Genomic DNA, 14,415 nt, shown 5'->3' with positions numbered 1-14,415 from the left:
AATGCCATACTATAGTATGGCAGTTTTGGCTAAAAATGTCAAAATCTAAAATGTCCAAAAACCACTTGGAATCCACTTTAAATAACGTGCGGAGGCATGCCATAGCAAAGAAAGTTGCAAAAACGGTCAAAAACACCATAATATTGCATGTTGAAAAAACCACCGAAAATGCCATACTATAGTATGGCAGTTTTGGCTAAAAATGTCAAAATCTAAAATGTACAAAAACCACTTGGAATCCACCTTAAATAACGTGCGGAGAAGGGCCATAGCAAAGAAAGTTGCAAAAACGGTCAAAAACACCATAATATGGCATGTTTAAAAAAACGAACGAAAATGCCATACTATAGTATGGCAGTTTTGGCTAAAAATGTCAAAATCTAAAATGTCCAAAAACCACTTGGAATCCACTTTAAATAGCGATGCGGAGAAGGGCCATAGCAAAGAAAGTTGCAAAAACGGTCAAAAACACCATGATATTGCATGTTGAAAAAACGACCGAAAATGCCATACTATAGTATGGCCTTTTTGGCTAAAAATGTCAAAATCTAAAATGTCCAAAAACCACTTGGAATCCACTTTAAATAGCGTGCTGAGGCATGCCATAGCAAAGAAAGTTGCAAAACGGTCAAAAAACACCATAATATTGCATGTTGAAAAAACGAACGAAAATGCCATACTATAGTATGGAAGTTTCGGCTAAAAATGTCAAAATCTAAAATGTCCAAAAACCACTTGGAATCCACCTTAAATAACGTGCGGAGAAGGGCCATAGCAAAGAAAGTTGCAAAAACGGTCAAAAACACCATAATATGGCATGTTGAAAAAACGAACGAAAATGCCATACTATAGTATGGCAGTTTTGGCTAAAAATGTCAAAATCTAAAATGTCCAAAAACCACTTGGAATCCACCTTAAATAACGTGCGGAGAAGGGCCATAGCAAAGAAAGTTGCAAAAACGGTCAAAAACACCATAATATGGCATGTTGAAAAAACGAACAAAAATGCCATACTATAGTATGGCAGTTTTGGCTAAAAATGTCAAAATCTAAAATGTCCAAAAACCACTTGGAATCCACTTTAAATAGCGTGCTGAGGCATGCCATAGCAAAGAAAGTTGCAAAAACGGTCAAAAACACCATAATATTGCATGTTGAAAAAACGAACGAAAATGCCATACTATAGTATGGCAGTTTTGGCTAAAAATGTCAAAATCTAAAATGTCCAAAAACCACTTGGAATCCACCTTAAATAACGTGCGGAGAAGGGCCATAGCAAAGAAAGTTGCAAAAACGGTCAAAAACACCATAATATTGCATGTTGAAAAAACCACAGAAAATGCCATACTATAGTATGGCATTTTTGGCTAAAAATGTCAAAATCTAAAATGTCCAAAAACCACTTGGAATCCACTTTAAATAGCGTGCTGAGGCATGCCATAGCAAAGAAAGTTGCAAAAACGGTCAAAAACACCATAATATGGCATGTTTAAAAACGAATCGAAAATGCCATACTATAGTATGGCAGTTTCAAAAAATATCAAAATCTAAAATGTCCAAAAACCACTTGGAATCCACCTTAAATAACGTGCGGAGAAGGGCCATAGCAAAGAAAGTTGCAAAAACGGTCAAAAACACCATAATATGGCATGTTGAAAAAACGAACAAAAATGCCATACTATAGTATGGCAGTTTTGGCTAAAAATGCCATACTATAGTATGGCAGTTTTGGCTAAAAATGTCAAAATCTAAAATGTCCAAAAACCACTTGGAATCCACCTTAAATAACGTGCGGAGAAGGGCCATAGCAAAGAAAGTTGCAAAAACGGTCAAAAACACCATGATATTGCATGTTGAAAAAACGACCGAAAATGCCATACTATAGTATGGCCTTTTTGGCTAAAAATGTCAAAATCTAAAATGTCCAAAAACCACTTGGAATCCACTTTAAATAGCGTGCTGAGGCATGCCATAGCAAAGAAAGTTGCAAAAACGGTCAAAAACACCATAATATTGCATGTTGAAAAAACGAACGAAAATGCCATACTATAGTATGGCAGTTTCGGCTAAAAATGTCAAAATCTAAAATGTCCAAAAACCACTTGGAATCCACCTTAAATAACGTGCGGAGAAGGGCCATAGCAAAGAAAGTTGCAAAAACGGTCAAAAACACCATAATATTGCATGTTGAAAAAACGAACGAAAATGCCATACTATAGTATGGCAGTTTCGGCTAAAAATGTCAAAATCTAAAATGTCCAAAAACCACTTGGAATCCACCTTAAATAACGTGCGGAGAAGGGCCATAGCAAAGAAAGTTGCAAAAACGGTCAAAAACACCATAATATGGCATGTTGAAAAAAACGAACAAAAATGCCATACTATAGTATGGCAGTTTTGGCTAAAAATGTCAAAATCTAAAATGTCCAAAAACCACTTGGAATCCACCTTAAATAACGTGCGGAGAAGGGCCATAGCAAAGAAAGTTGCAAAAACGGTCAAAAACACCATAATATGGCATGTTGAAAAAACGAACGAAAATGCCATACTATAGTATGGCAGTTTTGGCTAAAAATGTCAAAATCTAAAATGTCCAAAACCACTTGGAATCCACTTTAAATAACGATGCGAGAAGGCATGCCATAGCAAAGAAAGTTGCAAAAACGGTCAAAAACACCATAATATTGCATGTTGAAAAAACGAACGAAAATGCCATACTATAGTATGGCAGTTTTGGCTAAAAATGTCAAAATCTAAAATGTCCAAAAACCACTTGGAATCCACTTTAAATAGCGTGCTGAGGCATGCCATAGCAAAGAAAGTTGCAAAAACGGTCAAAAACACCATAATATTGCATGTTGAAAAAACGAACGAAAATGCCATACTATAGTATGGCAGTTTCGGCTAAAAATGTCAAAATCTAAAATGTCCAAAAACCACTTGGAATCCACCTTAAATAACGTGCGGAGAAGGGCCATAGCAAAGAAAGTTGCAAAAACGGTCAAAAACACCATAATATGGCATGTTGAAAAAACGAACAAAAATGCCATACTATAGTATGGCAGTTTTGGCTAAAAATGTCAAAATCTAAAATGTCCAAAAACCACTTGGAATCCACCTTAAATAACGTGCGGAGAAGGGCCATAGCAAAGAAAGTTGCAAAAACGGTCAAAAACACCATAATATGGCATGTTGAAAAACGAACTAAAATGCCATACTATAGTATGGCCTTTTTGGCTAAAAATGTCAAAATCTAAAATGTCCAAAAACCACTTGGAATCCACTTTAAATAGCGTGCTGAGGCATGCCATAGCAAAGAAAGTTGCAAAAACGGTCAAAAACACCATAATATTGCATGTTGAAAAAACCACAGAAAATGCCATACTATAGTATGGCCTTTTTGGCTAAAAATGTCAAAATCTAAAATGTCCAAAAACCACTTGGAATCCACCTTAAATAGTGTACTGAGGCATACCATTCCAAAGAAAGTTGAAAAAACGGTCAAAAACACCATAATATTGCATGTTGAAAAAACGACCGAAAATGCCATACTATAGTATGGCAGTTTCGCTAAAAATGTCAAAATCTAAAATGTCCAAAAACCACTTGGAATCCACCTTAAATAACGTATGGAGAAGGGCCATAGCAAAGAAAGTTGCAAAACGGTCAAAACACCATAATATGGCAGGGTGAAAAAAACAAACGAAAATGCCATACTATAGTATGGCAGTTTTGGCTAAAAATGTCAAAATCTAAAATGTCCAAAAACCACTTGGAATCCACCTTAAATAACGTGCGGAGAAGGGCCATAGCAAAGAAAGTTGCAAAACGGTCAAAAACACCATAATATGGCATGTTGAAAAACGAACGAAAATGCCATACTATAGTATGGCAGTTTTGGCTAAAAATGTCAAAATCTAAAATGTCCAAAAACCACTTGGAATCCACTTTAAATAACGTGCGGAGGCATGCCATAGCAAAGAAAGTTGCAAAAACGGTCAAAAACACCATAATATTGCATGTTGAAAAAACGAACGAAAATGCCATACTATAGTATGGCAGTTTTGGCTAAAAATGTCAAAATCTAAAATGTCCAAAAACCACTTGGAATCCACCTTAAATAACGTGCTGAGGCATGCCATAGCAAAGAAAGTTGCAAAAACGGTCAAAAACACCATAATATTGCATGTTGAAAAAACCACCGAAAATGCCATACTATAGTATGGCAGTTTTGGCTAAAAATGTCAAAATCTAAAATGTACAAAAACCACTTGGAATCCACTTTAAATAACGTGCGGAGGCATGCCATAGCAAAGAAAGTTGCAAAAACGGTCAAAAACACCATAATATTGCATGTTGAAAACGAATCTAAAATGCCATACTATAGTATGGAAGTTTCGCTAAAAATGTCAAAATCTAAAATGTCCAAAAACCACTTGGAATCCACCTTAAATAACGTGCGGAGAAGGGCCATAGCAAAGAAAGTTGCAAAAACGGTCAAAAACACCATAATATGGCATGTTGAAAAAACGAACAAAAATGCCATACTATAGTATGGCAGTTTTGGCTAAAAATGTCAAAATCTAAAATGTCCAAAAACCACTTGGAATCCACCTTAAATAACGTGCGGAGAAGGGCCATAGCAAAGAAAGTTGCAAAAACGGTCAAAAACACCATAATATGGCATGTTGAAAAAACGAACAAAAATGCCACACTATAGTATGGCAGTTTTGGCTAAAAATGTCAAAATCTAAAATGTCCAAAAACCACTTGGAATCCACTTTAAATAGCGTGCTGAGGCATGCCATAGCAAAGAAAGTTGCAAAAACGGTCAAAAACACCATAATATTGCATGTTGAAAAAACCACCGAAAATACCATACTATAGTATGGCAGTTTTGGCTAAAAATGTCAAAATCTAAAATGTCCAAAAACCACTTGGAATCCACCTTAAATAACGTGCGGAGAAGGGCCATAGCAAAGAAAGTTGCAAAAACGGTCAAAAACACCATAATATGGCATGTTGAAAAAACGAACAAAAATGCCACACTATAGTATGGCAGTTTTGGCTAAAAATGTCAAAATCTAAAATGTCCAAAAACCACTTGGAATCCACTTTAAATAGCGTGCTGAGGCATGCCATAGCAAAGAAAGTTGCAAAAACGGTCAAAAACACCATAATATTGCATGTTGAAAAAACCACCGAAAATACCATACTATAGTATGGCAGTTTTGGCTAAAAATGTCAAAATCTAAAATGTCCAAAAACCACTTGGAATCCACCTTAAATAACGTGCGGAGAAGGGCCATAGCAAAGAAAGTTGCAAAAACGGTCAAAAACACCATAATATGGCATGTTGAAAAAAACGAACGAAAATGCCATACTATAGTATACAAGTTGTTGGACAAACGTGAACTTTCTGTTTGCTGCTTGGTCAAAGCCAAGCAGCAAACAGAAAGTTCACGTTTGTCCAACAACTTGTTTCTTTTTTGTCTTGTTTTGTCTTTTTAGCCACACACATCAGAAGGATGAAATGCAAACACCCAATGATGGTATATAACTGCTTGAGGCAGGCTTTATTCAAAGATAAAAATGTCAAAAGCTTAAAACATAAGCATCAGTTAACTCTCTCCCTTTTACAGAATCTATATTTACTGTCTGACACAAGGTCTAAGCAAGATAAGGCAAAAGCACAAAAAGCACACACTCAGTGATCTGTTCTTTCATGTGGAGGTCCGTCGTGTCATCACTCTCTCCACTCTGTCCCTTCTCATTGGCTGGCCTTGGGGTGGCATGCTTGAGTAGAAGCTTCCTCCTGCTGCTTGGGGTGTCATGTTTGGGTAGAAACGTCCTCCTCCTCCTGCTGCTTGGGGTGTCATGTTTGGGTTGCTGCAGAGTTTCCATTCCTCTGCATGTGGTTTTCTGAGAATTGCTCAAATGGCTGCTGCTGCTGGTTCATGAACATGTTAAACATGCTCATGAGCCAGGGTACGGTTGCCCCTACCCCCACCAAAGTATTTTAAAGCCAAAGTATACTATGTCAAAAAATGGCATACTATAGCATTTCGAGAAATTGTCAAAAAAGTGATCGCTCATTGAAAAAAGTCATACTACAGCATGATGAGGCAGTTTATAGTAATGCATGTTGGGAAGAAAACATCAAAAAGGTCAATATTTTAAGTGTTTAACGTCATTGTATAGTATGTCAAAAAAAAGTCTAAAAAGTGATCCCTCCAAATGGTGAAAAAAGTCACACTACAGAATGATGAAGCAGTTTATAGTATGACATGTGGAAAAAAAATGTCGTAAAGATCAATATCGTGTGATCAAGTGTTTTAAGGTCATTGTATAGTTTGTCAAAAAACACCATACTATAGCATGTCAAAAAATGGTCAAAAAAGTGAACACTCCAATGGTTGAAAAAAGTCAGTGCAGCATGATGAAGCAGTTTATGGTATAACATGTTGAAAAAACTGCCCAAACTGCCCAATTTTCTGTGTTTAAAAGTCAAAGTATAGTTTTTCAAAAAAGCCATATTATAAGACGTCAAAAAAGTTGTGGGTCCAAATGTTATAGAGTCATAGTATAGTATGTTTAAGTATTTTTTAGCATGGCATGTTGAAAAAAACGGTCAAAAGTCAATATTTTAAGTTTTTTAAAGCAAAGTATTCACAGCAAAAAGTCAATTGTTGAAGTAACTCCTACAGATTTGATTTCAACACTTTTTCAGGGTTTATATAGCTCAACACTTTTCAGAGTTAAATTAACACTTTTGAAATAGTTAAATATTTAACACTATGCCAGAGTTCCTTTTTAGCTCACAAAATAGAGTTAAAGCAACACTATGAGATTAGATCTAATAACCCTTTCCTGAGTTACATTTTTATTATTTGAGTGGTGTTAGTCACTCTCTAAAGTCCACATCGTCACTGAAAAAATGTTAAAATTAATAAACAAATTACAAAAGAATTAATTCAAACAAACAAAACAATTTTCCAAAATAGCATTTATTTTTTTACTTTTTAATCTTAGTCATTAATACAGATAATTAAAACATTAGTTAAGGTACACTGCACAAACTTTTATCTGAAACACTATATGAGCTTTGCACCTGGCATGGGATGGGATACTTATCCATGGTGATGTAGTTGAAGTTGTCAGTCTTGCTATTGAGATGCCCAACAGTGAGGAGGTATGGCTGCCAACCTGGCTGGTTGTGGAGATGCTTCTCCAAATTGCAGCATGACTAGAGCTGAGATAAGGAAACTCAAATTAGACACAAGCAACATGTGTCAGTCAAAGAAAACTAAATTAAAGAAGCGATAACTCAAACATTTTCTTACTAGCCAGTGCAAGATGGGGTGTCTGATCCTCCTCTCCTTCAGATGCCAAGAAATGTATCCTGTGCTGCTTGCACAGCATCCTAGGATCATAGTGATCCTGAAAAAAATAAATAAATGCCTTGTCATATTAAATTCATAAGGAATTTAAGATGAATTCAAGTATCAATGTTATACATATAGCGCCAGGTCACAACATGTTAGTATGACATGAAAGCATTATAACAATTAAAGCTGCAAGCAGCGATCAAAGGGCCATCACACACCCACGCACATCGGGGTTCCTGGCGGGACTCCAACTGACGCCGCCACTCATCTCTGTCAAAGTCAGTTAATGCACACAGAGTTTGGACCCTGGAGTGAGATATTCCATTTAGATATGCCATTAGGTGGCAGTGGAGGGGACATCAATTCCACGTTACTGTGGTGTACATCATTTGTAGGCCAAACTATGTAAATATGTAAATTTAAGGGTGACTGTCCTGTAAGGCTTACTTCCTGTTGCCAGTAGGTGGCACAGTGAATTTGACAGGTAATGTGGACCCACTTGGTCAAAGCAAAGTGAAGTTACAACAATTTCCGGTTGCATGGCGAAACATCAAATTTCGGTGCCACACCACATGAAAAACATTGAAGTTTTGCTCTGAACTTTGATATATTTTGATCATGACGGACTTAAGATTGGAACCACCAGTTTAGAATTATTTAAGCAGTTTATAGTATGGCATGTTGGCAAAAAGTCAATATTCTAAGTGTCACTGTCACTGTATAGTATGTTGAAAAAACACCATACCATAGCATGTCGAAAAATGGTCAAAAATTGTGGTTCAAAATGTGAAAGAGAGATACAGTATTGCATGTTTAAGTATTTTTTTTTTTGGCATGCCATGTTGAAAAAACGGTCCAAAAAGTCAATATTAAAAGCCAAAGTATAGTATGTTGAAAACCACCATAGGTAGAGCAGAGTGATTTGAGCCAGTTTTTACTTGAGGCATATTTTATGTAAAACTGACACATATATCAGGATGTGTTGCTTCCCTGGGAAAAAATATCGTCAGATCCGAAATCAATTCAAAATAGATTTTATTAAAAAAAAATGTGTCTCTCGGATCAACTTGCCCCTTATGAGGTGTAAGTTGAGCTGAGGGGGAGGTTAAGTTGAGCAACTAGGGGGTAAATTGTGCCAGTCATGTTAAAAAACTGACCATTTTTACCACTTATACTCCTATATCAAATTCAAGACATCTCTAAGGTTTCATTCAAAGTTAACGTTTGCAATGTCAAAGACCAATTATCTGTAACAAGTCCCATTTCCAAACCAGAGCCAAATCAAGCCAAAAAATTGGTGATCAAATGACCAACTTTGTCTATGGTTGCCTAGAAACAAGAGGTGGTTCCACGGGCTCAAATCACTGTGCTCTCCCCTATAGTGGGGCTGCTCGATTATGGCAAAAATAATAATCAGGATCGGGAAGGCAAGGAACGTGTTGCGGCCGCTACAATAGCTCGGCAGTTTGCAGTGTTTAGGGTAGTCCGTGTGTGCCGTGCATTGATGATGCAATGACAATTGTGTCTGACCAGTCAGTGGTCTGCATTGTTTTGCATCACCTTTTAGCACCTCCACAAATTGTGCAGAGTTTAAAGTTTTCCAGGTCTGTTTCTATTATGAGACCTCATAAACTTCAACTTCTAAAAGGTATTTTGCAATGTAGACTCAAAAACTGAGGATATACATGCAGTAAAATGAACTAAATTGACATATATCACATGTTTTAGTGTTTTAGCAACAATGGACATGAATTACTTATCATGAATTGCAGTAAGTACTTTCACAAATGAATTAATTATTTACCTTGGTAAAGCCTCATCTTTTTAGTAGCATTGCTCTTTTTAAACAGTTTTTAAACATTTATAATATTTTCCACTTTAAACATTAATTACTGTGTTAAATACACTTCATGTGTATAGAATAACCAATATAAGTAAAATGCAAATATAGTTACACTACAAACCAATAAAGTGAGTGAATACCACTCAAGTGCTACAATGTCAACAAATTGGGTGAAATGCTCCTTAAGGTTTCACCAGCTGACTAAGCAGACTAGCTTAACATTAGCATGGTGGTACATAACTAAACAAAACAGCAACTGCGTTAGCAATTAGCGTTACCCCACGCGCTAGCAGTTAGCGTTAGCATCTTTATTTACATTAGTGCAATGATACAGTTCGCTCCAAAGTACACTGAAAACATTGGATAACCTTCTCATAACTCACATTGTTCTTTGGTTAAAAGTATCTGAACTCCAACACCATATATGGTCGCTTATCAAGAGCTAGCACACAACAACAGATTAGCACGAGACCTGCGGTACTCACCGGAGTTTCAAGCATCGATAACTCGACATAAGTTATTTCCTTCAGGTTCACAGCTCCTATTCTGATAACAGAGCAATTTAAAAACGCTGGTATGGTTGAAAAATAAAACAAGTTTTAAGATCAAATCCTGGCACTTTACACCAGGACTCGCTCTGTCGTTCACCGCGACTTGATAACAGGACGCTCTCGGGACGTTTCCTGCGCGTTATCGGGAAGACAGGTAGGAAGTGACGTCACGCCAGGTAGGGCATCCTTCGGCGCTCCAAAGTGGCAGCCGTGCCAACTCACTGCACTGGGCAGAGGTGTATCAATGAATAATGTCATAACGCACTAAATTTTCAAACCATTTTCAAGCTATTTGATTTGTTACAAATGACATATATGTATTTATAAAACAGAGTAACTGCTGAAATAAATACAATAAAAATGAAGTATATCAAATATACCATAATAAACTGCTTAAGCCAAAATGCTAAATATTAGAATACTAGTTCTATGAGTAAATATAAGTTCTATGATGAATTCATGTAATAGAATATATATATGTATGTATGTATGTATATATTGAAAGCACTTTTAAGCACAGTGTAACATACATTTTATATTTATGATAATTATAAATATAGTTCTCTGGACATTTTCCCCTAATTTCACAATAATATTCTAGGAATTTTCCCAACCATCTCACTCCTTTCTGAGATTATTCATTTTAAAAAATCCTATTAATTATATACATAAAAGCCTACACAAACAAGGAATTTGACTCTTTACTTCCAATGTACAGGAATTAAATATTAAATAAACAAAAACAACTAAAAATTGTAGTTTTAAATTTACGTATGTACAAGTAGGATCGTCAGGGTTGCAAAAGCACAAAGCAAGCAAAAATAGACTTAACTTACCTCATTAGAATGGGGGGTGGCATGTCTTCCTCTTGCTTATCACAGTGAACAGCATGATGTTTTGTTTTCTTAATCACCAGAAAATTGTGTCGTTATCTTGACAAAACAGGCTTCATTTTCCGAGATAATGAGATAAATTAATGTCATCCTAAATGCCATAAAGAAGTAATAAAAAAGTAGGCCTATGTCACCCAAAATGGTATTAAAACATACTATACTATATACATACTATATTATGACATCCAAACTATCATTATAACATCATACTATAGTATGGCATCCAAAATGGCATAAAAACATCCTAGTATTGTATGTCATCCGAAATACCATTACAAAATACCACAGGGTCCACCACCATCCATAATATAGTAAGTTTAAAATTAAAAAATCATAGTTTTGATTGTCATAAAAGAAAAAAAAAAACTCATAGTACAGTATATACAGTACACTAGTATATACAGTATACTATAGTATAGTATAGTGTAAAAATCAGGCATGTTTTGAACAGGCACTGCACTAGTGAATGAATACAAAACCATAATAACTGGTGTGGAGAAAGTTTGTAGTTACAGGGGTAACATCCTTGAAAGTAAACACATAAAAGCACTGCACGCTCAGATAACCAAACCAACCCTCCGCTGTGCTCAAACTTGACCATTTTTAATGGGTGAAAATCAGACTCCTAACCCTCCCTTAGTGATAGAAATGTGCTCTACCTGTCATCTCTAGCAGCAAGTCTGTGTTTCTTTGAACAAGTCTATTTTGTCTCCTGGGGGAAATGATCTCCATCGGTGCTCAGCGCAGCTTATTTCAGGCTGACATTTTACCTACTGTTTCATGTGGGTAATTAAATACTGAGATGTAGGCCACCGGGGCCCCTGCTGAGACACAAATCAGATAGCGGCACAGAAAGAATGACATTCAAGGACTTGACCGGACAGGCCAAAAATCTGACGTTTTTAAAAAGACATAAAACTGACAAGCTCTATATTTCCTCATGTTCTGTATTTGAGTGTAAAATTATTAAAACCAAAGGCTCTGTGCTTCTATGAGAAACAAGGGGAAGCTTGATCCCTTGCTGGTTTCACCAATTAAACTTATTCAACAGACAGAGCAGACGGGTTAAAGAGGGACTTCTTTTTTTATACAGTGCACGTCCCAAATTGAACTGTCGGCAGGGAAATATTTTAAACACCGAGGAATACAATCTGTGGAGCTGAAGAGAGGTGTTACAGTGAGATTGGCATCCTTCCTCTTTGCATTCTGATGCTCTCAGCTTCTCTGTCTCTCACACACCTTGTTTTGTCTGCAGCTCTTTACAAATTCACTTCACACATGCCTGCAGCCAAGCGCTTCCACCCTTCCCGATGCTATTCATAATGTTGAGCTGAGTCAGGGGCAGCGGAGAAGTTGCATACTGCTGATTCACATACAAAGATTATTTCATTCTCACTTCTCCCATTCTCCCAACCCACCTCCAAAGTGCAGAAAGCAGCCCGGGTGCTCTGAGTGGTGTTTCTTAGGGTTTAGAGTCTCTAAGCTGTCCTCTTCCTCCCTGTCAGGCCTAAAATAACTACAGGCAAAACCCCCCTTGGATCAGGCTGAGACGCTGGGAATCCATGTCACACAGAGGATGATGGAGGTGGAAGCAGCTAAAAACAGATCAGCTCTCTCTGGTGCCGACTGACGCTGCAGCTTTCCCTATCTTGTGAGAAATTAATTGCCTTTGTCACTGCCCTTCACTCAAGAGGACCAGAAAACTGACTTACAGTGAAAAAGCTGCAGCTAAAACTCAGTGAGGGGTCAGGGGATTTTGCAGAATGCGAACGCTGTAATTTAAAAATAGATTAAGAAAGAAGGTGCTCATGCAGTGCTGTTCCAAAAAAGATGTTTCTTTATTGGAATCACTTCCCAGCATACACCATGAAAACATCTCACTGCATCTCTTTTTTTTTCTGCAACATTTTTTAAAAAGTAAAAAAATGAATATTTTGTTTCTTATCAACCAGGCAAGCTTAAATATGAATTGGAGAGGAGACAGAGGTGGTTCTTTTCAGTTTGTGCTGATATTGGAGTGCGAAAGTTTTTTTTTTTTTTTTTTAACATTTCTTTCAAAGAAATAATAAAAAAAAGAAAATGGATAAAAAAAAAAGAAGCTGTCCCTGTCTGTCCTCGTCTCTTGCAACAAAGGTTTCAAAGTGTAGCCTTGAGCCCTGCGATATGAAATTACTTACAATTATGAGAGCGACAATCTTTACAATCCAACAACAAAATTCTCCACATTTGTTGTTTTTTGGGGGGATCTTCGATTTGGAGCATGTTGTGGAGCTTGCTGTTGGTGTGCAGTAAAGCCTAAAAATTGCTGTCATGGCCTCTACAATGATTCTCACATTTTCCCTCAGAGAACGTGCTCTGATATTGCAGGTCTCCAGGCTAGACTCAAGTAGGGGAGGAATGAACCTCACACGGGTGCAGACCATGCTGAAATATTGCACACACACTGTACCGTGACTACACAGAAATACAGAAATCATCCACTCACGCAAGGTGAGAGGATGCAAATATACAGATTTCGGATAACATTTCTATTCCACAATCCACTTACAATGTCCCTTTATTGTTTGTATTACACACAGGCCGGCCACTACTCATTCACAGTCACATACAGGTTAGTTAGTACACCAAGTGTTCCATCTGAGTCTCATCATACAGTATCTGTGCTCCTGCAGTCTAACCTACAAACTACAACTGGCCTGAGTTTAGTTTGTGCTCAAACTCGTCATCTACGTCCATTAACAGTCAAATATGTGATCCAACCGCAAGATAAATACAGTACATCTGGATTTTGTGCAAAGAAAAAGAAAAAAAAAGGTACCAAATGTTTTCTTTAAAAACTGAGGAAGTCTGATGGTTTGTCGACATTCACCTCAACTTGACCAACAAGTATTCTCCCACGCCACTAGTCCTGGCTCATCACTGCTCTGTCCACACAAGCTCTTTTTTTTTTATCACATTTGAAACCACACAACAGTGGCAAAAGGACCTGTGTGTGTGTGTGTGTGTGTGTGTGTGTGTGTGTGTGTTAGTGCTGGAGCAGAGAGTTGGCCTTTACGATTTCCAGGACAGAAGGTGATTGGTGACCCCTTTGCGGAGAGCTGGTTTTGAAACACATACACAAATACACACACACACACACCTGCAAACAGACAGTAATCACTCATCCAAGGTGGGAATTCCACTGAAATGTTGTATCTGATGTGTTTGTTGTAAACTGGCACTGGTCGAAAAAGTACCATGTGGCACCAGGAAGAGGGAACTGATGTCCCTCTCTGGCTGTCTGAGGCCGGACAGCCGCATCGCCGTTATGGCTTCATGGGAAAGGTCTGGCGAAGGCAATGGGAGAAAAAGGAGGAGGCCACTTGATCGTATGAAACCACAAAGATGATTTTGGCGTTTATTTCCAGCCACTTACAGAGTGTGCTTTAAGTTTTAATGTTGCCCGTACTGTCCTTTTCTCCCATGTGCCCTTGGTCCAGACCCCCCCCCAATAAGACCCCTGCTTGGCCACTCAGCTCTCATTTCTCCATGAGTGACAGCTGGATGATGCGCTGTAGCTCCGCCTCCTCCTGTTGCCGCCGAAGCTCCGCCTCCTCCTGCTCCCGAGCTGAGATCTCCATGGCAATGCGCAGCTGCTCATCATAGCTGCAGGTGGTTGCCTGCTTCTTGGAGGGGGTGGAGCAAAGGCTGGAGGGGGCACGAGGCTTGTGCTGGGGCGTCCTGGGGTGATGAAAAGTGAT

At 37.8% G+C, this 14,415-nt stretch overlaps 1 protein-coding gene and 1 long non-coding RNA gene across 3 annotated transcripts in view; both read right to left on the bottom strand.

Annotated features, from left to right (window-relative positions):
• Positions 1 to 6,988: 6,988 nt before the first annotated feature.
• Positions 6,989 to 10,208, bottom strand: LOC121942989 (uncharacterized). The gene is made up of 3 exons (XR_006105842.2): positions 9,717 to 10,208; positions 7,344 to 7,440; positions 6,989 to 7,252 (listed from the first exon to the last, which is right to left on the bottom strand). It is a non-coding gene; the product is annotated as an uncharacterized LOC121942989 (long non-coding RNA).
• Positions 10,209 to 12,489: 2,281 nt separating this feature from the next.
• The window catches only part of ankrd13b (ankyrin repeat domain 13B), a 49,925-nt gene continuing 47,999 nt past the window's right edge, over positions 12,490 to 14,415 (bottom strand). For both annotated transcript variants that reach the window (XM_088078631.1, XM_042487305.2), the window contains one exon: positions 12,490 to 14,395. In XM_088078631.1, the coding sequence (XP_087934757.1) occupies positions 14,194 to 14,395 (202 nt within the window). In that variant the 3' untranslated portion in view covers positions 12,490 to 14,193. The remainder of the gene's footprint in view (positions 14,396 to 14,415) is intronic.

The sequence above is a fragment of the Plectropomus leopardus genome, chromosome 6, assembly GCF_026936395.1.
Source record: "Plectropomus leopardus strain MGB_pleo_1.0 chromosome 6, ASM2693639v1, whole genome shotgun sequence".
In the NCBI taxonomy this organism is placed as follows: Eukaryota; Metazoa; Chordata; class Actinopteri; order Perciformes; family Serranidae; genus Plectropomus; species Plectropomus leopardus.
The sequence above is the reverse complement of the archived record's forward strand: the minus strand, read 5'-3'. Positions and strand labels throughout refer to the sequence as shown.